We start from the raw sequence: 27,334 nt of genomic DNA on the forward strand, positions 1-27,334 counted from the left end.
TGCTTTGCACAGGAGTGCAGGCATGAGCCCCAGCTCCGACAAAAACAGTTACTGGGACAGGTTGTTTTTTCAGAGGTAGATGTTAAGTGCTGTGTCTTCACAGGGAGTACTTTTATTTTAAAACCACAGGAGACAAGGTAGTTTTCACTCTGCAGAGCACTGGGAGAAGCCATGGATAGACAGATTTGCCATTTCAGAGAGCCTTTCTCTCAGGTGGGGAAAAAGAACAGCAAAAATTCATCTGCAAAGCAAATAAAACCTTAAAGGAGTAAAACCGTTTTGGCAGCTGTTGGCACTCAAATAAACCCTTCGTACAGCTACATCCATGCAAAACAGCTATGAGGGAGGTTAAAGTTTGTGCCCAATTATCTAAAAATGACATCAAAAGGGTGCTCAATCAGGAAACCAGCAGGTCTATATTTGTGCAGCAATTGATGTTTGCTGAAGTCGCAGATCGCAACTGAATACAACTTCCTGGCAACCTAAAAAGTCAAGTTTAAAAAAAACCCATGCAGTCCCCCTTGTTTCCCGGCAAACTTTTTCATGCTCTGTCATCCTGTATTGTGGCTGTTTCAAACACGGCTCAGTACAATTAAAATAACTTCTACAAAGAGCACCAAAGATGTTACAGGTTTCCGCCTGATTTTCTTCTAGGTGGTACGAGGTTTATTTGAGTTTCTTGTTCCCAGTCTGCACCTGAGGCTACCTACCAAAGCCAAGACTATTCCCCACCTTAGCACGGATCAGAATAAATGTGGACGCAAGGGGTATTTAATCTGGTTTTTGTCTTTTTTATGGGTGTGAGCTCCTTCTTTAGAGTAACAGCTTACCCTGATGGCAGCTGCTATCCAAGGGCGTGTTGGCTGGGAGTCTAGTGCAGCAAAACATATTTGTTAGCAAGACTCTCCTCTGAATTTTTTGAGCTCGTCCATACACACTCGCTCTGTCCTGGCCATGGGAGCGTCCAGCTCTGCCTCCTTTCCATGCACATTGGATTTCCTTATGTTATGAAACATGATGTCTGAGCTCCAGCCGCTCCGGTTTGTTTTGTTTAGTTTTCCTACAAGAAAAGGTTTCATTCAGCAGCTAGTGAGGGCCATTTGGGGATGGCTGGGGCTCTGCTTTTGACACGTGTCCTCTTTTTGTGCAAATGTGCTGGCTTTCTGCAGGAGGATTGATGCTGTTAACAGATGATGACATGGAGGAAACTGAGTCGGGGGGGTACAGGGCGGGTCCTGGGAGGGGGCTGCAGGATTTGGGGTTGGCCTCCCCTTAAAAGTCACAAGGTTGGTGAGATGTTTGTGTAAGGGGATTTGGCTCAGCGAGGGATTCTCTTTGCCTTGCTCCAGGGAAAGAGGCTTATTTGGTCCACAGGGTGTTGGGAGCAGCCAGGAACTGCAAGGGAGGGGAAACAGGGATCCTGCTATTGCAGAGGCTCTTCCAGTGCGCTGGAGAGGAGGAAGACTCATCTTTAACTGAGTCTGTAGGTGAAGGCAGTCAGCTAATAAGCCTAAGTGCCCCCACTCCTGTCTCTGTTTGTTGAGAATATTGATGCTGGATATTCCTGATGGTTTCTTCAAAGCAGAGAAGTTATGCATCTCCTGGTGTTTACCAGGCCTGGAAAGCCAGCAGCCTCCCAGTGCAGGATGCTGGGTCTCCCTGTGCTGCTGCAGGCAGGCAAGAGCAGGCTGTGACAAACAGCAAGGAGCTAAAGGCAGGACAAAAAACCCCTAACCCATTCTTGGTGCTGCCTTCTCTGCCACTCCTTCCCCCTGTCTATAAACCATGCAGGAGCCTGCCAGGAACATTTTAGTATGGATGTGATGAAGTCCTGGTCCTCATGCTGTGGATTTGCCCATGGAAGTTGGTTTGGGGGCAATGATCAAATGTAGAGGCCTAGAGAAGAAACTTGTACAAGTGGCCGTAGGCTAAAGTATGAGTGTTGCTAGTGATGCCAGCAGGATCCATCCCCCTGGGTTTCATCAGAGAGCTGGAGGAGCAAAGCGGAGAGAAGGGTGCTCATTTTCAAAGCCTATTTGGTGCACAAGTGAGCAGGGAGTACCTCCACAGAGAGGGCAGCAGAGCCACTGGGGAAATAGAGGAGCAAGGTGGACTTGCTGTCATCCCAATAATGTCCCCAGGGGTGGCCAGGGTCCATGCCTACTCCCTGGTCCTGTGGGAGCTGGTTGAGTGTTCCTCTGGAAGATGCCAGTCTTTTTGCTTGTGATGTGGTGGGGAGGGACCACGTTTGGTGGGTGCTGAGGTCTTCTCTGGGCAGGCTCTCTGCCAAATTTCATTAAATGGATAGGAAGTGCTTTTGATGCAATTTCTTCTCCCTTCTGTCTTTGCAGGATACAAAGGAGGAGGTCTCAGAGAAACCAAAGTCTGCTCCAACTGCAGAGAAGTACGGCTGGATTAAGAAAAGCAGTGGGGGACTCCTGGGATTGTGGAAGGATCGTTACATCCAGCTACGGAAAACACAGCTCGTGGTCTATGAGGATGAGGTATGGTCACAACTAACGGCCTTGAATGAGGGGCAGGATCAGGCCCTTGGTGACACACGTTCCTGCGTTTTTCACTCTTTCCTCCAGCCCATTCCTTTGAAAAAGGTTTCTCCAGTTATTTTCAGGAAGGGTAAATGCTATAAAAAAAAAAGACAACAGCTGCATTTTAGAGTATATTATATATCATAAATATTTTAGCCAGTAAATATTTTGACAGTGCCATTGCCAAAGGAAAAAAAATGGGGGCAGGACATCCTGTGAGAAGGCGAACGGAGTAAACCTTTGGGCGGAAGCAGGATATGTGCTATGCGGTTTTGGCGTTTAAAGGATAAAAGTGGATTGTAGCAGGCTGACTTCCCACCTGCCACTCAAGGGAACGGCAGGCAACCCTGCAGCTGTTTGGCACCCCTCAAGCAGCTCGGATTGTTGCTAGCCAGACTCTTCAGGGTTTTGTTTAGCCACTGATGGACTCAGGGTAAGGTTGTGAGTGCTTGCTGTCCTCCTTAAGCAGGGACACAGTCTGGATTTGGCTCATCTTTTACTTGAGCCAGTACTGAGCGAAGGACCCCTGGGAGCCTTGTCCCGGACTTCCCTAGATAAACTGCATGCCTTAAGTTCATGGCCTCATTAAGAGCTGTTTCCAATCAAATGAGGAAAAAGAACCAAGCTAAATCTTGCATCTTCGTGCAAGAAGAGTTAGAAGCGCGGGGCTGGTTCCTGCTGGGCTGCAAAGGTGGCTCTTTCCGGAGTCAGGCTCTCAGTTCCTGGGCTGGAAGGAGCTTCTGCAAGAGCAGAGTGTGCCCCAAAAGTTAGGAATTACAGCGCAGAACACAAACTACAACCAAGAGAGGTTTGAGATTAGGGGTGGGTAAGTCTTGAGTCTTGCTGGTATATGGTGTTGTGTGCGCATCAGGATGGAGGAGCATTTCCTACCGCATGGTCTGCGCAAGGACCATGTGCCTGTGCGGTGGCTGACCCGAAGGGATCTTGGTCATTCGTGGGTGTCAGAATGATATAAAACCAAAATCACGTAAAGCTTCATGTCTAGCGTGTCAAGGGAAGAAGAATGGGGAAATGTTTCAGCAGTTGCACTGCTGCCATGGTTTCAGGAACAGCAGGACTGACAATGAGTTTGGTTCTCTTTTTTTAAAAACATACTGTTGCCTAATAGGTATGTTATGAACAGTTTAGGTTAAAGGGTATTACCTCCTTCCATACACTGAACTCTCCTGCTCTTCCCAAATCCCAAAGCTTTCTGGAGGCATTTGTTCTTAGTTCTGAAATTCACAAAGGGTGCAAGAATAATGAAATGAGAAGTCAGCATCAGGTGATGAGCAGCTTGGAAGGCAGGCAAAGTGGCGGGGGTTTCTCTTACACAGAGCGATGCAGCCTGGTCCTGCAAACCACAGACTCCGCAGATTGCTTCTCAGTGCCCCAGACACCTGTTGACTCCAGCTGAAGCTTCAGGAACTCGCAGATTCAAAATCTATAACCATGACGTAGGTTTTTTTAAAGGGCATGCCTTTAAAAACAAGATATATGGAGGCTCTCATTACCGCAAGGGAAAAGAAAGCTTTTAAAGTGAGATTAATTTTCACAGACATTCAGAAGAAGGAAAAATCCCAATCATATAAAGGGTTATTTTATTATCTCAACAAGGAAAATGGCATTTGTAACAACCAGGCATAATGTTTTCTGGTAGCCTGCGGATTGTGGTAACATCCTGTAATAAATTGCATCTGTAAGCTACAGTAGCTACAAGGTCTCATTATTGTAAATAAGGGATCATGTTAATATCTATAGGCTATTAAACTGGCTTACAGTGAAGTCAAATGTCTTAGGAGAGGAAATGGCTCCAAAATTATCTGGTAGCACAATAGGATAGTGTGTGATTGTGCAGACTTACTACAGGGGAACTAAAGGAAATGGCAATTTTCTGCACTCAGGAGGGGTCCTGTTGCCACAGAATTGAGGCAGTTCATGTTTATTACTGTATTTATCTTCCTCTAACGTGAGTTAGGGCAGTGTTGCTGTCTCCATTTTACAATTGCAGAACGAAGTTTTTGAGATGGGAGGGGCCGATGTCAAGAGAGAGTCTGTGGTCCGTTGTGCTACAGCTCTTATTTCTGGAGCTCAAGCTGCCACTTTCCCCACTGGACCTTTTCCACGTACCCAATTTGTGTGACCCTGGAGACAGACGCAGCGTCCCTGACCATCCTCAGGCTGAAACATTTCAAAATAGGATTGTTCAGTACTTGCTGAATTGGAGCCCTGGAAAAAGAAAGGAGATAAAGCCTCGGGGAACAGAAGTAGAAGCATCTTTCCATATGTATCCTAAGTTAGACCTAAATGGGTTAAATGGGAGGGAGGTCAGCTTCCATGTGGGAGGGCAGGTTTAGAGGCTGAATATTTCAGCTCTGAGCCCATCAGATTTCCAGGAACTGAGCTAGTGACTTGGGCGAATTGTGCTTTTATCAGTCCCTCATGTTTGAGCCCTTCCGAAGAGATGCTAATATTGCCTTTAGCAGTTGTTTCATATGCAGGCACAGTTGTTTATACAATTGCAGGAGGCTGGCTGTACTCGTAGCTGGGCTTTGTGTGTGCAAAACAAGAGCAGAGAGGGTGGCCAACACAAGACGCAGGCAATGAGGTTGTACTGTGTCACTGGAAAGTACAGACAGAGCAGAACACAAATTCTGTATTTATCATCATCAATAACAACCTCCTGGAATGTGCTCCAGACTTGCTCTGGGAGTGTGCTTCCCATATTGCATCTGTTAGTCAGGCTTTGGGTTTGGTTTAAAGCAGAGCTACCTCCTAAGGCAAATTGCAGATGGCTGTTGTGTTACCTGGAGCAGATGGGGGGTGAAAGTCACCCCACCGGGCTTCAGGTTTCTTTCAGCAACTATGAAACGAAGGGAGGTGGATTTCTTGTTATCTGCTGTGCCTCCATCTACAGCACCCTACATCCGTACCCTCACATAAATGAAGACTCGGTTAAGTAAGATGTTTGTATGATATCACATACCCAAATGTCAGAAAAGCAGGCACTGACGCAAATATGTACAGCTCTGAGGTGCTCAGATCCTGAGAAACTACTCAGAAATCTCAGGGAAGGCAGGTTGTGTGCAGGCCCACACAGAACCAAGCAGGTTATCTTCTAACGGGGTTTCTTGTCTTCTTGTCTCTGCATATTCTTGTCAGAATAAAAATTAAGCCTTGCAAAACTAGAGAGCAGCTGAAAACCAGGCAATCCTATGCGGAGAGACTACACAGAGCAATTTCATCACTCCGTGGATTAGAGAGCATCAGTCTTGAGTCTGGTGTTTTTTTCCCTCTAAGCAGTGCAGCTAGTGGTTAGAGTTGGTTTTTTGTTGTTTGGGGGGTGTTTAAGTGTATTATTTGATAGGGGAAAAAAACCTTCTAGACAAAGTCTTCCAGAGACCAAAGGATCCACTCCGCATTTAACAGTCATGCAGTTAACATCTGTATTTTGCCCCTGGTAAAGTGGTAGCAGCATAAACCCTGAAGTGATTTATTAAAATGCTTTGAGATCCTCAGCTAGCCAAGTAAATTATTATTTCAGGCAGTCTAGACATTGTACACTGAATAGAGGGTCACAGCCCATGAATGTGTCAGTGAATAGGTCTTTGCTAGAAATTATACCTTCATATAAATAAAAATTTCAGTGAGTCGTTTCCCCCCCTTTTTAACAGCTTTTTGTTAAGGAAATCGTTTGCCAAGTGTGATTCTTTGGTTAAGCACAAGCATTAATATGTTTAGGTGTTCAGTAATTTTCTTCTTAAGGGCCAAGCTTACAGACACATACATGTTTAAGTTGCAGCATCTGCTCCATGAATAGCTAATGGAATTGGTTTTCTGCACTAAACCATAAATGTAGTGGTTTCTGTAACAGGATTTGTAGCATCTTATTGATTGCCCCTTACAGCAAGCCCAAAAGCAATTTAAAAAACATGCCCTAAAATCTGTAGAGGAAAAGAGAAAAGTGGCCTGAAGGGAATTCCTTGTCTTGATCAAGTGCAGCACCGTGGGATGACCCTGCAAGCTGTGTGTTGCAGGGAGGTGTAACCACTGAGTGAGAACTCAACCTTTGTGTCTCCAAACTTCTTTGGGACACCAGAGACCACATGGAGCAGGAGCTAGTCCAGAACATGTGTCTGACACCCTGTGTCAGGGCAGGACTCTGGAAGCCACATTGTCTCTGTGTGGTGCTGAGTATCCGCCACATCCCAGGAGGTTTAAGGGACCTGGAGATGTTGCAGAAGGATCAGGTCTTTCAGTCTTTGTCTTAGTGGTGCAGGACAAACATAAAGGATCTCTTTGTGACTCAGGTAGGCTCACAGGGGATGGCCGCTTGCCAAGGGTAAAACAGAGACAAAACCCCTGTTCTCGTGCTCCCTGAACTCAGATGCTTTTTGCTTTGCCTCAGACATGGAGTTTCTTATTTCTCTGACTGTTTTCTTCCCCACCCTCCCTGAAGAGGATAACTTACTTGAGGAGTTTGTGTCTCTGAGATGAAGGAGCCATAGCTTGCTCAGTCAAGCCAGTGCCCCTGGGCAGGCAGTGTCCTCCATGTCCCCATCCTTGCTGTCCTTGTTCCCAGGCCAGGCCATAGTCCCCAAGGCTTCTCCAGGTGGGAAAGGGGCAGCCAGAAGGCAAGAGGCGATGTCATGGCAAACCCACAGCTCTCCAGCCTGCCAGGTCCTTCTCGTCCCCCAGCGCGGTGCTCCACTGTTCTTAGGAAGTGGAGGATGGCTGGGGATCAGAGGGAAGGTTCCCCTCCAAGAGGCAGGAAGGATGGCATGGACAAGGAGGGTGACATGGAGCCACTGGGCTCTGCTGGGGACAGAGCTGCCCTCGAGAGCAGGGAGGGTGGGCAGGGGTCTTCATGCTGGTCTCTGATCAGAGTGTTGCCAAGCCTCCTACGTCCTTAGCTCAGCAAACTTTCACGTTGGAGCGGGTAAGCGCACCGGCCGGCTGTGCAGCAGTGCTGTAACGTGGGCGGTCGTCCACCAAAGGCCAGGATGAGATCACTCATCCCCAAGGCATATATTCCTGACCTCACCCTTCTCTGTCATTTGTTGGCCGCTGAGGGGTTATTATTTCCATCCCTGTCCTTTTGCAGTGACATTGCAATACCAGGATTGCAGCAGGAGCCTTGCGCCTTCAAAGGGCTCAGTAACGTCAGCAGGATTTTATCTGCTAGGTTTTAGGTTTGAGCAGGATTAATTTCCTCCTAGTATACATTTTCCCAGTTCTCTGGTCACGTTCGTCTACTCAGTGTTAAATGAAATAAACAGTAATGTCATTAAAATAATAAACCTAAATTAGATCCAGACATCCCTCAGTGGCTCAGAACTTGCTCTGCATACTGGCATCGGCTCTGCTGGGCCCCCATTCCCAGATAGGAGAGTTAAAAAAGCTAAACAGGGCCTGAGCTCTGCACAGCGACTAAAACGTCAAGTGGTGAAGGGAGGAAATTCCCGCAGCCCACTTCCCTCTGAACTCTCCTTTCCCTGCCTCCAGCCACGCAGCAGCTTCCTGGCTGCAACTTGTTTCCTCATCCCACACCCCGTCTCCTCCATAGGAATTGCTAAATACAAACTCATACCGGTACAAGGAGTGCCTTGGGAGCGGAGCCTGAGCTGGGGATGGCCATAGCCAGCGGTTTTAATTCGGGATGGTAGCAGGGAGGTTCACGAGGCGTGCTGGCTGTAGCACTTCACTGGCAAGAACTGTTTTGCGATTCTCACTGCTTACTTGTGTAATGCTTAGCAAAAGGGAGCTTTGGTCTCTTCTGGGCTATCGAGACTTGAAGAATATCATCTGCCCAGCGTTACGCTGTGGTTCCTGTTAGGGATGGTGCTCCACAGCTGAACTCAGCCACGCACCACGTGTGGAATTTTAGTTATGTTACTGGGAGAAATGAGCCAAGATCGCGGCCGGCAGTCGTCAGTGGAGATACAGCAGAGACAAGTATTCCCTACTGAGATGCTGGCCCCGACAGCTTTGCTGGCTATACAGCACTGTATTTCCAATCCTAAGCATTTTGACAGCTCAGAGCTTGGCTGCAAGAGGAGTGTGTCCTAGTCGCTTGTGGCTCCTGCTGGCCCTTTTGTTGTGAGGACCAGCCTGCCCCAGCTCAGCATGGCAGCAGGGCTCCCCTCTTGTCTCCGCTGTGCCTCAGGCTTCCTGGGGGGCTGCTTGGACCATCATGATGCTTGTGTTGTCTTCCCTGTGAAAAAGCAGAATAATGTCTCCTGCATCCTTTTTTAGAAGGAGATAGTGTTGCTTCTGGCTGCAGATCCCTGGATGAGGCCAAGAGAGGTGGCAGAAGCTGGTGTTACTGTCCACAGGGTGTTATTTTCTCAGCCACTGTGGACCACTAGCCACAAATCGGCCTGTAGTTTAAAGGCTAGGGTGTTTTCTTAGTAAGATGCCAGCCTGATTTATGGGGGCTTGCTGTCTGCATGCAGGTTATAGGCAGAAGAGCTTTTAGACAGATGCAAGGGGAATGCATGCAGAGATTGATAGTATATGATTGATTTCAGCGCCTCCTATTCATAATAATGTTTCATTCCCTCTCTGCAGGATGAACAGAAGTGCATAGAAACAGTGGAACTGGAGAGTTATGACAAGTGCCAAGAACTGCGTGCGCTACTAAAAAAGAAAAACCGTTTCATTTTAATCCGCTCCCCGGGTAAGAAGGTAGGATTGCCTTTCTCATCACCCTCAAGTCTGCTAACTCCAAAATGAGTTCCCAGGCAACTGTGCCCGGAGCAGATGAAAGGCTCTGAGATGCAGCTATTTGGCAGCTGGGAGAAATGGCCTATAGCTGCAGATGGCCTGCAGTGTGTAAGGAGGAACACTACTGTCTTGTAGATTTTCTTCTTGTTGTGGGGAAGGCGTCTTCCTGCGACTCAACTTTGTCTTCTTGATATTTTTCCTGCCTTGTCATTTTCTTTCTTCCAGTACTCCCTGAGCAGTGGAGAATAACCATTCCCGATGGTTCCCCCATGTGCTCTGGGCAAGGAAGTATCCCTCTCCCAGCTGCACATGCTGCAGCTTTGCCCAGATTCCAGTGAAATCAATGATCCTGATCCATGTACTGAGATAGTTCCTGGAGGTGGAACCACTGATCTGAGAAAGTCCAGCGCAAAGTTACTTGCAGTAAAATAGTTCCTAGGAGAAAAGATTTATTTTGCAGGATTCGTGTAACTGCATCTTTAGCTTCCTGCGCAGCATCTGGTTAGATCCAGAACCTCACCACCAGGCTGGCACTGCGAAGGAGCTATACATCCATCTGAACACTGTGTGCAAGGACATGCTCACCTTTTGTTCATCATCACTATGCATATTTGAAAGTTCTCCTTAGTTCCTACTTATATGCTATCCATTCCAGCATCTTTATGGGCTGGGATGCTTCTCTTGTTGCTTTGAGGCATGACGCTTTGACTTACTTCTAATTTCAATGTGATTTTATTGACCTGAGAGATCTTCCTACATCTCCCCATGCAAATCTGAGAGGTTGTGCAGGACAAAACATACTCATTTCCATAAGAATGTGAACTGGCAAAAATACCAACTTGCCTGCATTCCCCCGTCTCCATTTTGTTTAAATAAATGGAGATTGTTTGGTCCTTGTTGTCATTGTTGCTTATTCTTTCACTCCAGTCACTTAGTGTTTATTCATATAATAAGACCCCAGCTGAGTTCAGAGCATCATTGTGCTAAACTTCATTCAAAACAACAGAACAAGGACTGTCCTGCCCCAAAACACTCACATGGACTAGCGTGGGGGTGGAGAGAGAAGGTGGATGATGTTCATTTTGCAAGTAGGCGCAGTCTGTAATGGGGAGAAAAACACTGTTAAGCACCATGCACCAAAGTGATGGTGGCCTGGAAATTTGCACCCTGGGCTAGTGAGCTCCTGCTCAGCGCCAGATCCTAGAGCAGGGAGTCTCTCCAGTCCAAGTGGAGGTTTAGTGGTTGTTTTGTAGCTTGATTAATCAGAAATAATTCAATTTTAGATCAAAAGTGGCTAACTCTGGCAGACTTAGTGTGTTTTCTAGAGGGTGGCTTAATAACTACAAGTGCGCACCTATTCCCAGGGAGGCAAATAAAAGTCTGTGTGCTCAGAGATGGGTGGCACAGTAGGAATTATTATTATCTGCCAGTATGTTACTTAGAGAGAAGTGTGTAATAGCTGTATATGTCTCTGCACTTCTGCATGAATCAACACAGGGTGTGAGACCTGTTCCTAAACCTTTCATTTCTTGCTAGGAGAAAGATATGCCCAAACTGTGCCCTGAAAGGGTAACTTCATCCTTTTGGCATGCTGGCAAGTTTACAGTTCCCATTTTTCATGCCACTGATTAAATGGAGACCTAGATAGAGGCTACTTTCTATAAGGCTCTTTTGGTGAAAGGAAGGGCTTCAATAAATGAAAAGTTCCCTGTTTGTAGCTCCCCGCCCACCCTCCTTTTGGCTGGGAATCTGGTGAGGGTGTTGACACACAACATACTTTGGCAGATGTTAGAACAGGCTTCAATTAGGAGGCCAATGTACACAACTGTCCTTCTTCTGTTTTGAAATTGCAGCTGTGGCGATATATATCAGCTAAACATTTTCCATTTGGGAGGCTTGCTGCCATCCACAATTTAAAATCACCCTGTAAGCTGGCTCGCCAAACCCTGCCAGATCTTGCTAGGGTTTTTTTGCCCCCTCTCCTGAGCACAACACTGAGGAATGCAGAAATCCAGTGAGTCTGTGGGGCTTACAAACAAGCTGGGAAAGGCCATTTCTGTTTCAGTGCACAAATAAGAGTTTCCCACTTGAATACAGGGAGTCCAGCTTAGCTGTAGGGGAATCCCAGTTTAAATCTTGGATGGGATATTCTTCAAAAGGAGAGGAGATGAATCAGTCAGTTAAAACTACTCTGCAGCTAAAGTTACACCCGAATAAGTAAGTTGCCTTACTAGACAGTGGTCTTTGATGGATGTACGCCAGATTCTGCTTGCCCTGTTCACAAGGATGACATTTTTATTAAGCTATGACAATATGAGCGTGTCACACGCCTGCACTGGTATGGAACTGAAAGAAACCACTGCCCCCTGAGCTTTGATTCTTCAGCAAAGGAAGCTGGCAGTGTGCAAAAGACCTGCTCTGCTTAGAAATCTCAAATGCTCTGTTCCACCCACAGCAATTAAATGAAAACTGTTGGATGCAGTGAGCTGAGCTAGTAAGAAAGGGCAGCAGCCTTGGCCGGGGGACTTTCAAATGTACTCACGATGCAAAAAGCAGTGTAAATGGTGCTTGGGGTAAACTGCCTGGAGACTACAGAGATTGGCACAGGTCTGGTATTCAGGAGGTCTGAAAGCCTTCAGCTGCAGGGAAGTCTTAAGAATGGGAAGAAAGAGGGTGGTAGCAAGGGAAGGAGTCCATGAGCCAGCACTGCAGCTCCCCGCACATCCTTTCCTAGCATGGCCAGGCACGAACGCTGCACCTGCAGTCAGGGGTGGAGACTTCGAATGCTTGTTTTTCCCTTCGTTGACTTTGGAGGTACCTGCAGCTGCCTTCATCGGGGGCCCAGCCTGGAAGCTGCAGTAGATAGCTGTGAGGCATGTTTGCCCTGTGCATGGAAGAGTTTGCTCCTGGGGTCTGCCAATTTGGCAGAGAAGCTGCCTTATCCCCAGGGATGAGGTAGCTCTTGGTTCAGCTGCAGAAAACCACAAGAATTGCCTAAGTGCCAGTCCCTTGGCTTCCACTTTTCCCTCTATGATCTGACCTGACAAAGTCATGTAGAAGGTGGCAGGAGATGGCCTCACGTCTGGTAGATGGACTTTGGTAGTTTAAGATGTTACTGACCCAGCTCTGTTCTGGCTTCTTCTGGAGGTGACCACCCTGTAACCAAAAGTCAGCAGAAGAGAACACATTCCCACACCTAAACCAGCAGTTCACAGTCCAGTTTAGCCCAGCCCCACTGAACTGGAGCTGACGCAAGGCTTTGCACTAAAACAGCTAAGCAGCAAACACAGGTTTCCGTTGCCCACCCCTGCTGCAGATCAGCAGCATCTAGCAGAACTGCTCAGCAAAGAGCTAGTGTTGGTAAAGGTCTTAAACTGCACCTATACAGTTCTCCAGAGGTTGTCTCTTCAAGCATTTAGTGCAGGTACAACAGACTGACCCCAGAAACACTTCTCTTTCCTGGAAAGCAGGGTCAGCATAGCTATAAGACTGTCACTGCTTGAAGAGACTGATGTCTCCGAGAAGACATGGAGCAATCAGGGAGACCATGCTCGCTGCCGTCATGGACAGTGACCCGTGTGTGTGCCTCTTGTTGCACGACATCCAGCCAGTGATTCAGCAGGAGCTGACTGGCCGTGCTGTGCTCTGAGTTAACTGACAGTAAATTGCGTAGTCTGTATTCACGGCTTACAATGGTCACTATCACATTAAGTTTAGCCATGACAGCTTTTCCTGGCACACCAGCCTATTGTTTATGGTGTGACTCAGTCTCAGCTGGCTTAGCAGGAGGAGAGCAAATGCGTTACCCAGTCTGCTGCCTTCTTATATTGGTGTCACTGACTCTCTACCTTAAACTGTTGCCGGAGAACAGACCCTGCTTAATGTTTTGTGGGGAGTATCCATCTTCAGGTGCGTCCTCTGATATCTGTGAATACTCAATTGAGTAAAAATACGGACAAGATAAATGAATTTGTTTCTTGTTTATAGCCAACCTGGGGGTTTCAGATTAGTGTATAGAGCTCAGCCAGCCCTTTGGGGAGCTGGAGGGCTGTTTCTGCTGCTGCCTTGGGAGCATCTTTCCACAAGTCCCTTTCCCTCACCATCCGTTGAGTCTGCCTTTGGTGGTTGCAGCGGTAGGTCAGTGATACACTGTGCGGCAGAGGGTTGCATGCCAGAGGGACATCTCGGCTTCTCATTAATGACAAACCATCCCCCCAAGGCTTCGCTCTGCACTGCCGCAGGGTTGCTGACACCAGCGCTTAGTCACAGTCTTGGAGGCTTTATTTGGGGCCTGAGAATGAGGCACAGAAAGTGGTATTGGAAGAGGAAGCTTGAAGTGAGGCAGGAATCCTTCCCTTGAACAACATGTACGGAGATTTCTAAACCCTGGTGCAGGCTGCCAGGTCTTTGCCAGGCAGTGCAGCAGCTCAGCTGCTCACAAGTAGAGCTTTCTCATAAGCTTTTATAATCACAAAGCTTTGGGGCAAAATCGTTTCCAAACAAAAAGAAAGTTTTAAGCACACACAAAACCAGGCCTGCTTGGACTAAAACAAAATCTGGCTGTCACTCTGTTTTGGAGCCTTGCCTTCCCTTAGGTTCCCTGGTTAGCGTGGCCCTTCTGCACCCCAGACAAAGGGCTCTTTTTCCAGAGGGCTGTGGTTCAGGCCCTAACCTCTTCTCTGAGCTCTCAGGAAGACATGTGGTCCCATCACCTTATGTGCAAACTAATTGAATAAATAATCTTTCCCCAAATTGCTGCTTAACTCCCTGCTTGCCATGCTGGCTGTGAGGGTCTGGCACTTGGTTGCTGTGATGTGCACATGTAAAACCATGGCACTGAAGCAAAGAATAAATGTAGAAGGGAAGGGCCGTTGGTTTCTAGCTAAACAACAGGAGTGAGTGTAAGGAGATCAGGCTTTAGTTCTGCAGAATTTCTGGTGGTACCTTCAGAAGCTGCTGAGACTCAGAACAGTTGCTGCTTTGTTGTGCCATCAACAAAACAGGGAGCTGCTAAGAGCATTCGACTGTCAGTCACCATTAGCTTTGTCACCCTCGTTTTATATAGCCCTAGTTTCATATAGACACTGCTGTGATTTCAGAATGTGCGGCCTCATTTACAAAAAGGCTGGGACCACAACACAGTTGTAAGCTCTTGAAGGCAACGGGAAGGTGCAGAATACCTATAAGATACTTAACATTTAACAACCCCCAAAAACTATTCCAAACGAGACTCCACTAGTATGTGTTGTGAATGTAGTTCACTTCCCCACCTGTGAGAAGAAGTGGATAATTGCAGTTGCTCTGAAAAGTAATTTGTGAAGCCCCCAGATATTGTAGTGATAAGCAGCAAAGAAAAGATTATTGGGGGAATCGGTAATTCTGTTTTCAGGGCAGGGCTTGAGCAGAGTGCAATCAGTAGGACATACTGACCCACGAGGATAAAACACACAATGGGATGGCTCTGTAAGGAGTGCTGCTTGTGTCGTTAAGGAAGGTACTAGCAGGAACATGCATAGCAGGCTGAGTTAGGACTGCCCCGGCAACGTTGGGATTGTCTAATTTTTAAGGGCTTGATTTTTCAACTTTAATAATGTTCTTTAGCAGAAGAGTATTTCTGTGTGCCTGTGCAGTGCGGATTAGGGCACTTCAAGGAGCTATTTGGATCCAAGCCAGTCTGCCATAGAGCCACCTGTAATGTGAAGATGATACTGCTCTCACCTGAAGTGTACGTTGGGGAAAAGCTACATAATAATAGCGAGGCGCTCAGAGAACACAGCAGTGAAATAAATAACACCCTACCTATTGCTCCTGCTGCGTACAAGAAGAGGTTCAAAACACTGAGCAAAGCCACGGGACTTCCCTGGCAGAAGGAGAGAGCTGGCTGGCTGGAGGACAGGCCATGCAGTCCCACCACTCCCTCCTTATTTGTGTCCCATGCTTCTTGCCAACTCCCTCTTTTATGGCCAACTCTTCCCTTCTTCTTAGTACAGCTGTTCAAACCCCAGAGAGTGTATGTCTAGTGTCCACTGCTGTATTTCTTCATTTGCAAACAGAAGATATGGTTAATTTTTTCACTGACTTTGCCCTTATGCCTCATCATATCCGTGCTCAGCTGAACTGGGTTTAGTGCCACCAAGGTCAGAGTCCCAGATTCCCGTATCAGTTCTGTTCTGCAGAGCCACAGAAAGAGGGAAGCAGGCAGAACCTGCTGCCCGCAGCCCTCCCATTGCTTGCAGCCTGGGGGGAAGTTGGCGATGAAGTCCTTCATTGCATCCGAACCAGCACAAAATTACTTGGACTTTCAGTCTGACTCCTTATAGTCAGTGTCACTGTTTGCTGTGCAACTCACCGCTGCTCTAAGAGCTATTCCAAATGTTTTGCAGAAGGACGAAACTCTTACTTTCTAACTACTTTAGTTGCTAGTTGCAAAAATAAAACTACAGCAACAAACTGTTCAGCATAACAAAATCCTGTTCATGAGAGCTATGAAGTACTTGGCAAAGCACAAAGGAATCTGTAGTTTAAACACAGGCTGGAACTGGATGTTATATAAAAACTGAAGTGATATCCAGAGAGCAGAGCTACCTCTCTGGTCCTGACAGGAATGCTTAGGCAAAAATTGACTCTCTGTTCTTGCAGGTTCATGATATCAAATTTCAAGCTCCAACTTTGGAAGAAAAGGAATCATGGATAAAAGCTCTTAATGAAGGGATCAATAGAGGCAAAAACAAAGTATTTGATGAGGTAAGAGAAAAAGTGTTCAAACTCCTGTATTTCTCTGTCAGTTCTCATCCGCTGCTTTTTTAGCTAAAAGCAGCACTTGCCCGAGCGCCCATGCTCCCTGTCCTTCCCGCATGCCAGCCGTGGTCAAAAGAAAGAGAAGGATGGTGTGCAAAGCAGGCCAGGTTGCTCCCCTGAAGGCTGGGAGCTTTAAACCACTTCAGTTCCCAGCTCAAGAAAGCAGAACACGTAGAGAGCCATTTGCACCCTCCTACATCTCACTGCCTTTCCCTTTCTCCTGGCTGGGATTAGATGCAGGGAGGCCCAGGCAGCTGGTTGAGTAGATGGTGTGCCAGAGGGGTGGTCTGTGCTGCTAAGAGCTAACATCTCATCCAGAGTCCCATGGGTCGCAAGACCTCACCAGAGTCAGTGGGAGATGGTCTGGTGACTTCAGTGGGTTTGGGATCAGCACATGCATGGGAGTTCTCCTCTCCTGGTGGAAGCGGCTGGTGCAGAGAAGCAGCTGCAGCGCTGAGTCGTGTAAAACTGGAGCTGCAGCCCGGAGACTAGTCTTGCCCACACCGCCGTGATCCTCAGCACCAAGCAGCCTGAAGGAGATGAAGGTATTTGGTTAGGACATGGCCCAGCCTTCAAGACTGGAAAAATCTGAAGTGACTCAGTCCACCAGCTATTCCGCTTGCAGTCTGGAGAGAAGTCTGGTGGAAAGTTACATCATGGCCCCAGCCAAACATGCCTGCCGCTCAGCTGGCCCCAGCACACCTGCACTCCCAGATTCTCCTCCCACTCTGCTGTACAGACAGAAGGATGAAAATTGCACATTCTAGAGCCTGACTAACCTTGACCTGCTCCCTGTTAGCTTGTAAATCAGCCCTGGACTAAACCAAAGGAGCAACGTCTGTTCTGTTGTTGTTTCAGTAACTGAAAGGAAGTGCACAAAACCACCATCACAGGAATGACACAGGAAGAAATGGTCAGGGTAACAAGGGGACGAAGCAAACAGCAAGATCTTTAACAAAGGAAATGAAAGCAATGAGTAAAATTTTTGAGAAAAGGCCTAAGCGCTGCAGATACGGTGCTGGAGATGTGAACTCTGAGAGCTTGGGCTTTGCTTTTATTCAGAAGGGGGCAAAAGCAGGAGGAGAGGCTGGAACATGCTCCTTTTTTTGCTTAAGCAAATGGCACTCAGTGTCAAGGTTTTGCTGGTAGTGGGACGTAGCGGTTCCTCAGGCCCTTGGACCAAGTGGGAAGCAGCACGTGGGATTAAAGGGACCAGCTGGGACCAGCAGCAGCCTGAGATGATAAAACACAGCAGCAGAGAGCTTAGCAGCCAGGTCTGCTCTCATGTTTCAGCGGGTGGGAGATGTGACGTCCTGTAATGCAGTGCAGCTCAGCCCTTGCTGGAGCAATCCCGCTCGGGGTCGGAGCTGCCTGGAGTGGCACAGCACGTGGCTGTCTGGTGGGCAGTGAACTCTGCACACCCCCTTGGCAGCACAGCAAGGTGGGATCTCAGGTCACCTCCCTGGCCTGTGGCCTGGGGTTATCCTCCTTATGAGGACCTGGGCTCTCAAAGGGAGCCAGCCTCTAATTCTCATTCATTCCAGTAAGGATCAAACCTCAGATTTAAAGCATTTCTGCACAGGCCAGGCACAAGCTAATGGGTCAAGCCCTCAGCTGGCTTGGATTAGCTGTTCTCTGCTGAAAGAGCTGTAAACCCACTCTGCCATATCAGCCAGAGACTGGGACCCATTTTCTCCTTTAAATCCCTATTTCACCTTTGCCAGCTTTCCTACTGTACAAACTTGTGGTACAAAGGTCAGCAAACCAAGGACGCACTGATGTTTCCACCATCCCCAGTGCTGCCCCTCTGTGTGGAGCAGGCTCCAGCCCTCAGCCATCATGGCATGGGTGGGTGGGCAGTCACAGAGCCGGCACAGAGAAATACCTTGCCAGGGGGCTGGGACTTCTCTCCCCACATGCAGGAGGCAGTGGATTTCTCATCTGATTCCAGGAAATAAATTTGTTAATTCAGCTAGAGTTGCAATTAATCCAGGTCACTGCTCACACCTTCTCTTCAGCATCCTGCAGTCATTAGAGCTGTAGAAGGAAAGGTCTGTAACAACGCACTGCTGATACAGTTCACAGTCAGGTCACGGTTATTAATGAGCTTTCACCTCGTAAGATAGCAACAGCAGTTTCAGCGCTGTGCTCTGCCACATGCAGGAGCTGGTCCAAGCCCAGGCTGCAGCAAGGACAACAAAGCTGCCTTGTGTCCTTCCTTCCCTGCCCCTTAGGTAGAGGGGAGGTTAGCCATCACAAACTTCTGAAGGCTGGGTGCGTTGCTTTGGGATGTCTGTTAGATGAACAGAGCTCTGTACAGGACAGATACCTTAATATCCCTCATGTACATGCAGAGCTTTGCAGGCGGACTGCAACTGAAGTCTGAGGCAAAGACTGTAGTTGTGAAATATTCATCCAAATGCTGCATCCCTTCATGTGTGACTGAGAATTTTATAGACATATCTTAAGAAGTTAATGGCCCTTTTCCTTTTTTCTTTCCCTCCTCTTCTCCCTTTTAAAGGTGAAAGTAGATGAGAGCCTTTCCTTGGACCATGTAACTCGGGACAGGGTGAAAATGACCCACGGACGCAGGCCACCCACGAGAAGTCACCTGAAGGAGGTAAGTGCATGCCCCTGGGGTGAGCCATCTCCCCAGCTGGGATCACAAGAGCTGCTCCATCCACTTCGGTACAAAGCCCCAGGGAAAATCCCAGGTACAGACAGCCCAGAGAAAGCTGACAAGGGAAACAGCTTCCTCTGGGAAAGACTGCACCAGCCCCTAATGAAGCTCCAGGTTCCCACAGAACTGTAGCTGCTGCAACACATTACAATATATTTAGCTTTCCATAACTCATGAGCTGCTTCACCATCTGGTGAGAGCCATTATAGTTTCACTTTAATCAGAAGAGACGAAGCTCCTATATTTATCTTCTAAGAATTGATGATTTTGTAGCCACAGTGGTCTAAAGGTATAAGAACTGCATGGTTTGTGGGGAGAAGCTGTATTTTTTATTAAGCTAACTGAAAAAAGCAGACAAGCTTTCAAGCTTACAAGCCCTTCCTTAGGTCTGAAACAGAATACATTATTCTCCCAGGCAGTTTTATGGACTAGCCTGTCTACTCTTAACTGACTTTCTGGATCTGTGACTTAAAAAAAAAAAAAGAAAGAAAAACCAGCACAAAATAAACCTGCAGTTCATTTCCATGGGAGATGTTCTTACTAATGTGTGATTCCTGTGATTTATGAAAAAGTTTCCACAGACAGATTGATATTTCAGCAGAGCATTAATCTCAGCCAGGGTTTTTAAATCAAACCTCCTTTCTTCAGACTTCTAAGACTCTGACTTATGTGTCTGCATGGCACTCAGATGACCCTCGTGCAGAAAATGAGATGCCCCGAGACTTTTTACTTTGCATGGAAATGGAGGGAGAGTGTCTCTTCTAGAGAAATGCATGGGAATGAATCATAGATTCCCATCCACTCCTCCAGAAAACCGCAGGAGAAAACATGACAAAAGTCACAGCAGCACTGAAGTGTGGATTTTCTGTTGCCTAATATGGGTTCGGTAAGGCAGGAAGCCCTTCCCTAGGCACTAAAAAGATCTCTCTCCCCTGCTCAGCTCACTGTGTTCACGAGATACCTCTGAGGTTAATACCTGTAAGACCTCTCACCTTCAGCCAAATTCAGGGGAAACTGGCTTACAAGTTTCAGAAGCAGGAATGAGGGGAAAGGGAGTGGATAGAGCCTGCAGAAATATGTGTGTCGTGGCTGCTGGCTGCAGTATCATGAAGGAAATGGGATGAACAATGATTTCCAGTATCAAAGCCGGCCAGGTGAGGACGGGTCAGGGCCAAGCTGCCAGGATGCAGCTTGCCTCTGTCTCTCTGATGGCCTGGAAAGGCAAAGAGAGATTCTTAACTAAACTCTGCACTGCATAAGTCTGGCCCTGGCTGCAGCTACGCCTTCATGTGGTTTTGGGTTCACACAGGAACTGTCACCCTGTTTCTCCCTCTGGGGCACTGAGCTTGCACACTGCAATGTCTTTACGAAGTCCATCCTTTTTAGGAAAAAAAACCCTACTAGAGTGGTTTCCACACAGCCTGTGGCTTGAAGGAGGTTTAACCAGCTGAGGCTTGGTCCCAGTAAGACAGGGATGACATCAAGTTAGAGGAAGCAAGCAGAAATATTGCAATAGTATCCATGGCCAAGCAGTCCAAAGACCAACTTGGTTTATATGTTCAAGTAAAACTATGACAGTCCCAAAAGCAGAAAGGAGGTGTGCTTTGGGTAGGCGTGTTGTAAATGAAGGGGGTAGAGGGATTCAGCTACCACAGGATAAAGAATTAAAATATAGCAGAGCTGACCACTTAGCACCGACAGGAAAACCAAGAATTAAGGTTATTGTGGAACAGGCTTTGAGACGTTCTTCTGAAGGAAGTAGTAAAATAAGTTCTGTCCTTTTGTCCTAATTCTTGACTGCTTATGGTTACTGGCTTTTGCACAATATTCTCATGCAAGTTGCTGCACTGTCAGTCAGAAAATAACAGCAAAATGCCCGTGACATTCACAGAATGTACTGGTCTGGGGGAAAAGCAGGACTGTGCAGGGGGATCAAAGTGCTTCACTATGCACTATAAGATTTGCTGCAATGTACATGACTTCACCCAACTTTCTTCTTTGTTGGGTGAGATGTTTGGGACTGATGATTATCATAGCTCATTAAATTTTAGCAGGGCAGATCACATTGGGTTTCATTTACCAGAATAACGGAGGTAGAGCTGGCTACGAATGTTAGAGGGTAGCACAGGGCGATGCTGCATGGAAGAAGCACAAGCTCCATAGATTGCTCTTGAGCTATAGAAAAAACTGCTCTTAAGAGCACCGCTTTTGTTATCAGTCAGGTTCTTCTTGCAGTGTTGACAGTTCTTAAGTATATATGGGGTGGATGTGTGAAGCGGCAAGCCCTTGCTTGCTGTGCTGGTTGTGAGGGTCTTGCACTTAAATGATGGAGCACAGGATTGATGATGGGGTAGATACTGAAAAAGTTCTCTCTTCTATTTCAGGCTGCCAAGTCTACATCAGATGGTATCCTGCGACTAGATCTGGATATAGTGGACAACGGACCGCCAAACTTGGATTCCACCATCAGTGAAAGTGACAATGCACCACCCCAGAAAGAAACTCCAAAGCCACCTATGCCACCCATAAAACCCACTGGCACAAAAGAAGACCAAGATGCAGGGAACAATGTTCCTGACCAGGAACATAAAAAACCTCTGTCTCCTCCGTTGCCTCCAGATAAGAAGCTTAAGGAAGGCATAGCATCAAAGGACAGTGTAAATGCCAGGGAAGAGGACTCTGTAAACCCAGAGGAGAATATGGAAGGATCCCAAGCACCAAGTGAGGAGAACAGAGAGAACCTCATCGAGGTCAGCAACAGGGGCATAGCAAAAGCACCAATTCCTCTTCCAGACAAGCTAAAAGTAGCTTGGGACCAACCAGTCCTTGAGCCTAAAAACACAGAAGACTTGAAATCATCAGGAGATAGCAGCAAAGACAACGTTGCCGAGATTGCTGCTGCAGATGTTACAAAGCCTCTGGTTCCTCCTAAGGTTCTATCAGAAAAAATGCTAGCCACAGTGAACTCCAGCCATGGTGATTTGGAAGCTGGGGGCTGGGAAGACCTGGAGTCTGACAGGTCCAAGCCCCCAGTGAATGGGATTGCAACCAGCGAGGTAGCAGAGTTCACATCCCCAACAGCTGAAGCTGAAGAAGGAAATGGGAGAACCTCTGCCAAGAAGGAACAGCAGACTTCAGCAGAAGAGATACAGACTTCCTTAGCTACAGAAACAGACCACGACAGTGTAAAAGCAACTGTGGAGGAGAAAGAGTGTGCAGAAAGCACTTCAGGTCTCAAACCTCGCAGTTCTTCTCTGGGAGACTTGCTGTCTGATTCCAAAAATACACAGAGAGCACTTCCAAGCCAAGGTTTCCCCAAGGGTTCCCATCAATGCTTAGCTAAAATGGAGGAGAAAGTTGCTAATGAAAGGGAAAAGGCAGAAAAACTTCTGCAGAAGGTTTTGCGTGAAGGGTTGGAACAGGCCCAGGAGGGGAATGGACCCCCAGTGATGGCAGAGACATTGCTCAATGAGGCAGTAGAACAACTTCGGCAAGCTACACAAGTTTTGCAAGAAATTAAAGGTCTCGGAGAACTGAAAAAAGAAGCAACACAGAAACAGAAAGAAAAGCAAAAGGATCTAGTGACTCTTTATAGAAGAAGTGCTCCCTGACATACGCTTCGAAGAGACTTCTTTCTCAAAATCAAAGCTAAACATTTGCCATTTATGATTTGTACCATTGCTAGGCCAGTGTGTAAAAGGTGGTGTTTTGCTGTGCACACACCACGTTTATGGGACAGAAATGAGCTTTCAGTTATAGCATCTTTTTCTCTTCATGTTGTACATACCAGTTCAGTTCTAATCCTCTTAGCACAGCAGAAAGTTACAGGACATTGAACAGTTTCAGAAATGTGAATGCTCTTTAAGGACTATATCCAAAGTCCTTTCCATGAATCAGGCCTTAAAAATTACTAGTAGTCAAACCAAGCCAGATTTTTGAAAGGAGCAGAATGGCTATTCTAGCAAAAGCCTCTGTCTATTTGTATTTACAGAGAAGCAGATACCAAATTACACTGGCACTTATCTGGTTTTCCCAGTTACATCACTTAAGGATAAATGTAGTCAGTGTTTGTTCACTTGCTGGCAAGGTTTCCCTGACCACCTGGCCCAGTGTACATCTGGGAATGTAAAGATAAATGGTTTAATCTTCTCCAAAGATACTCATAAAACCACATCCACGATTAAAAAGTGACCTCGCACAGAGGCAAACAAAAACTGGCCAGTTCGTGGCTACAAGTCATGTCCTCAGACCTGGAGCAGCTGTATGAAGCACTGAGTCTGGCTCTGCAGAGCTTCAGGTGTGCTAAGCACTGTGTAAGTGAACACAAGTCTCAATGCATCGTTGCTAGGCGAGTATTAATTGTTCCTGTTTCATTAATAGGGAACTGAGGCAAAGAGGTTACACTTGGCCTTCGAAGGAGTGTCTTCTGGCGACGGAACACATTTATTATTGAGGATCATACCTATCTGGTAACTCTGAATCCCCTCATCATTGTAGGGAACAATTAGCCAGGCATTTGGAGAACTTGTGTCCAGGAGAGCCCCAGGAGCTTCTTAGGAGAGCTGTCATTAGGAAGCTGGGATGTGTGTTCCTTTAGCTGTAGGCTCACTCTCTGTGTTGTCTTGGGATGTTAACTGACAAGAGCATGCATCAGGCAGCAGGTCTGGGTGACATCCCTCTTCCTATTTAACATGTCTCTACCTGCTGTGTCCTGGCTAGCCTGAAAGCCACGGTTTGGCACAGACATCAGTAATTGGAGTACATGGAGGGAAAGGCTTTTTGCACGCACAACTTTGGGGCTGGTCCCAGTGGCTTAAGTACATTAAAATAAAAATGCATCGCTACAGAAGGGTCTGAGGAAGGCATTGCAGAAGGCTCCGGCACAATTCCCACAACTTCCCTGCCCACCCACTGAAAGCAACCACAGCTCCCGTGGTCTTTCGTGATTACAGCTGTGATAAAATCATGTCTTTGCATCACTGCTGTATTAGGCCCTCACCTGGGCTGGGTCCCCTCCCCTAATCTCTACAGTTGCTCTTGATGACAATCGTGTGACAGCCTGAAGGGCTTCTCCTTTGCTTGAGCCAGACTCTGGAAGCATGGAAAAGGGTGATCTTCCCAGTCTGGTTTTAAGGAGTGACATGCTACCTAAGATCTCGTCTCTTATTTGCTGGCCCTGCCCTCTTAGCTCACCCATTTCTTTTTCTTCTGTTCTTTCTTTTATAATTTCCCAGGTTCCACAAGGCTGCAGCAGGCTGCCAATACCCTCCATAGCAGCAGCTCAGTAAAGTTCCATCTAAGCCTCTTCTGAGGCTGGGCAGTGGGCACTTCAGGTCTAAGCACAGAAATGTTGGTTTTGGGCTTCCAGATATCCTGGCTTTCACCGCCCAGAGCCAGCAAGACAGGTAGCGACTAGAACTGGTGTTTCTGCCTCTTTTGATTAAACCAGCCTTGGTTTTAGTGGTCTGTCCCCCTCTCAAGACAGCCATAGACATTGCATGGGAATTCACTTGTTATTCTCTCACGTGGAAAGTTCTACACAGTCAAAACACTCAGGGCTCAGGTGCCAAAAAGCTCTGCTTTGAGACAAAAAGTTTCCTACGTCCTAAGCCCACTCCCAGGCACGCAGCCTGGAGCAAACTCTGGATCTGTGTCATTTGCTGCTGTAGATTCAATGTGAACCATGGGTCTTATTCACCTTTCCAGACATACTTAGGACAAGGGCTAATAACACAGACAATAATCAGTGCCTATCTGCTATCTAAATGTATTTTTCTGCATGTGCACTTTTGTTTACCGAACACTGTGTGGTATGAATGTGAGCTGTCAGAACCTGGTGTGCACTGGAAGTCAAGGGACATCAGCTACAGAGAGCAGGGAGGCTTTTGCAAGATGCAGTTCTTTAACGAGAGATGAATTAGATGGGGGAAAAAACAGTTCACACTCACAGGAATATAACCAGGGCAAACTCTGGGTCCAGGTTCACATCCCAAAGCTGAAGCCATTCCTAAACTCCAGGATGGGCAAATCAAAGCCTGGAACTGAAAACCCAGGAAAATGAAAACAGCTTATGGGATAGCTCAGTCCCCTAATTTATATACAAAGGCTTTTGCTCTCACAGGTGTTTTGTTGTGGCAGTATGTTCTGTGGATACTTGTCTGACAAAGCGCTGATGAAAATACCCAGACATCCCTATCTGTTACAGCCAAACCTACAGGATGTGCTTACATTTACTGTATATTTTTATATTATACTGAATATTCTAATGAATAAATGTCTGACATGTTACTGAATACCCATCAGTAGGAATCTTAACAGGTAAAACACCCTGTATCTGTTAAGAAATGGACAAGTTAAATCATTTTACAAGCTACAGCTAATTACTGTATTTGCTGTACTAACAGAACTTACTAGATTTGTATTATGTCTTGTAAATAAGTATAACTTAAGTGGAACCTCCATAGCACCCAGTAACTCTACTGCTGAAAATGCTATGTTAGACACTCTTTGGTTTTAACTATTTTTTCTAATAGGGTTAGTAGTTTCATCGTAAAATGTCTAGCCCAGCTGTAAACCTGATGCACCTGGACCTTGCAGGAAAAAAACCCATCATGTTCCTTCTGCAGTTTTCCCACTTTTCTTCTCATTCTGGTCATAAGCCAGGCTGTGCCTAGGGCTGGGGAGTGGGTTCTCCTGCAGCTGCCTCCTGGGGTGTTTTTACATCATCCTCTGAAAATGGCAGTGCTGGGCAGAGTCAGAGACAGGATCCTGGTCTGCTCTGACCTTATACATTAAGTCCCATCTTCGGGGTATGCCCTGCTACCATGCACTTTTTTTTTAATCTTCTTTTAAACTTAACATTTAAACTTACATCTAATTTCTGGCTGCACTAAGGCTGGTTTTCTTGTGCCTGAAAACCCTCTGGGCATGAAGCGCTGGGGCTTGAGTCTGTGTTTTGGGCTGTGCCGCCAGGTTACATGTCTGTGACAGGAAGGAAGTGAGTTTGCAAGCAAGCAAATGTGGATGGCTATCTGAAAAGCAACTGCTGCAGCCCGTGGAAAGGCAGCACTTTGTCTCCTGCTTGTAAAGAGCTTTGAGATTTGGCAATAAAACCCCCCTTTTAAATATCAGCTGTTTAAGAGCCATTTGTCCTAAACAGGAGCAAAGAAGATCCACCAGCAGCAGTACATGGAGGCTTTACCCTGGAGAAGGGCATGCTGTACAGGCTGTGGTCAGGCTGGGGTGAGCTAGATGCTGTGCTAACCGCAAGTCTGGAGGAAGGAGAAGTGCTGGGGGCTGCGGCTGGCACAGAGCTGGAGCTGCTGCTGCACACAGTGCAGTTCCTGAGTCATCCCTGCCTGCCAGCTTGGCTGCCTTGGCCAGAAAGCACGGCCGAGGCCAGGATATGCTCCTGCTGCTTCTGGAAAGCAGTGGGCAGCATCCTCATTGCTGGAGACCTCACCAAGTGCAGTCTCCAGCAGTGCTGTCTGGGCAGCCCTTAACATCTTCATGTGGACTCTCTGGTGTCTACAAAATGTTGAGCTAACTCAGCAGTCATCCTTGTGGTGGTAAGCAACACCAGAGCCTCATTCCTCTGCCCAGATGCCAGTAAGCTACAGGAAGATTCGTACCATAGTGACTGCTTCCCTTTTGTGACAACTGGGCAGGAACTGGTCAAAAGTTACAAGGAAGCAGGGAAAAGAGTGCAATATGCACGCCATCCTATTGCACAAGTTTGGCTTCATTTGTCTAAAAAAAACGTGCTTAGCAACTCCTCTAACCCCTTGCTGGGAAGGGGGCTGTACCTCAAAGGAACCTCCAAGACACAGGGTTTATTTCTATAGATACACTGTAAAGAAAGGCACCCTCTTCCTCTCACACTAAGAAAACAGACAACACATCGCATTCTGGCCTTAAATTGTTGTTGGTAAGGAAGGCAAGTGTCTAGCACCACATAAAACATGATCTAAAAAAATGCAAAAGAAAACATACATAATATTGGCATATGAAACATTTGTCTAATTCCTTTTAATCCAATGGATAGTCATGGGTTACTGGTTCAAAGAGACTATGTTACCATGTAAACTGAAATAAAAAATGCAGGTCTTAGGTTCCGTCCAGTGATTGCACAGGACTCAATAATTTGCAAATGAAAAAGAGCAGAAAGAGCTCTTCCAGTCCCAGGGTGCCAAAAAATTTACTACAGCATTGGCTGCTCTACTCAGATGACTAATTATTCTTGCTATTAAAAAATGTGGGTTTTTATCTAAAATATGAGTCATCAACAGTGAAGCTCTCCAAGACTTGCCCTTTCCAGTTTAAAGAGACAATTTGCAGGCACAGAAGATATCCACCATGTTTAGAGAATGGAGATCCCCGTTTTTTTATGATATGCAAGTTCACATAGTTCAGAAAGCCAGTGCTTAATTTATTCCAGGAAACTTAGTCACCATGTTCTTCTAGCACCTTACCTCATGGCTAAGCAACCCACAGTATTCCTGTGACAGCCACCAATGTGATGTTACAAACCATTAACAATTTCATTCTCAGCAGCAGTCCTGCTGCCTGCAATCAATGCAAGGTA

At 46.8% G+C, this 27,334-nt stretch overlaps 1 protein-coding gene across 1 annotated transcript in view; it reads left to right on the forward strand.

The window, feature by feature from the left end:
* The window catches only part of PLEKHO2 (pleckstrin homology domain containing O2), a 28,807-nt gene extending 2,927 nt beyond the window's left edge, over positions 1–25,880 (forward strand). Inside the window, exons 2-6 of the mRNA XM_055815211.1 lie at positions 2,352–2,504; positions 9,117–9,233; positions 15,912–16,016; positions 18,592–18,690; positions 21,135–25,880. Coding sequence (XP_055671186.1) covers positions 2,352–2,504; positions 9,117–9,233; positions 15,912–16,016; positions 18,592–18,690; positions 21,135–22,361 — 1,701 coding nt within the window. The 3' untranslated portion in view covers positions 22,362–25,880. The remainder of the gene's footprint in view (positions 1–2,351; positions 2,505–9,116; positions 9,234–15,911; positions 16,017–18,591; positions 18,691–21,134) is intronic.
* The last annotated feature ends 1,454 nt before the right edge of the window (positions 25,881–27,334 follow it).

The sequence above is a fragment of the Falco peregrinus genome, chromosome 1 (genome assembly GCF_023634155.1).
Source record: "Falco peregrinus isolate bFalPer1 chromosome 1, bFalPer1.pri, whole genome shotgun sequence".
NCBI lineage: Eukaryota > Metazoa > Chordata > Aves > Falconiformes > Falconidae > Falco > Falco peregrinus.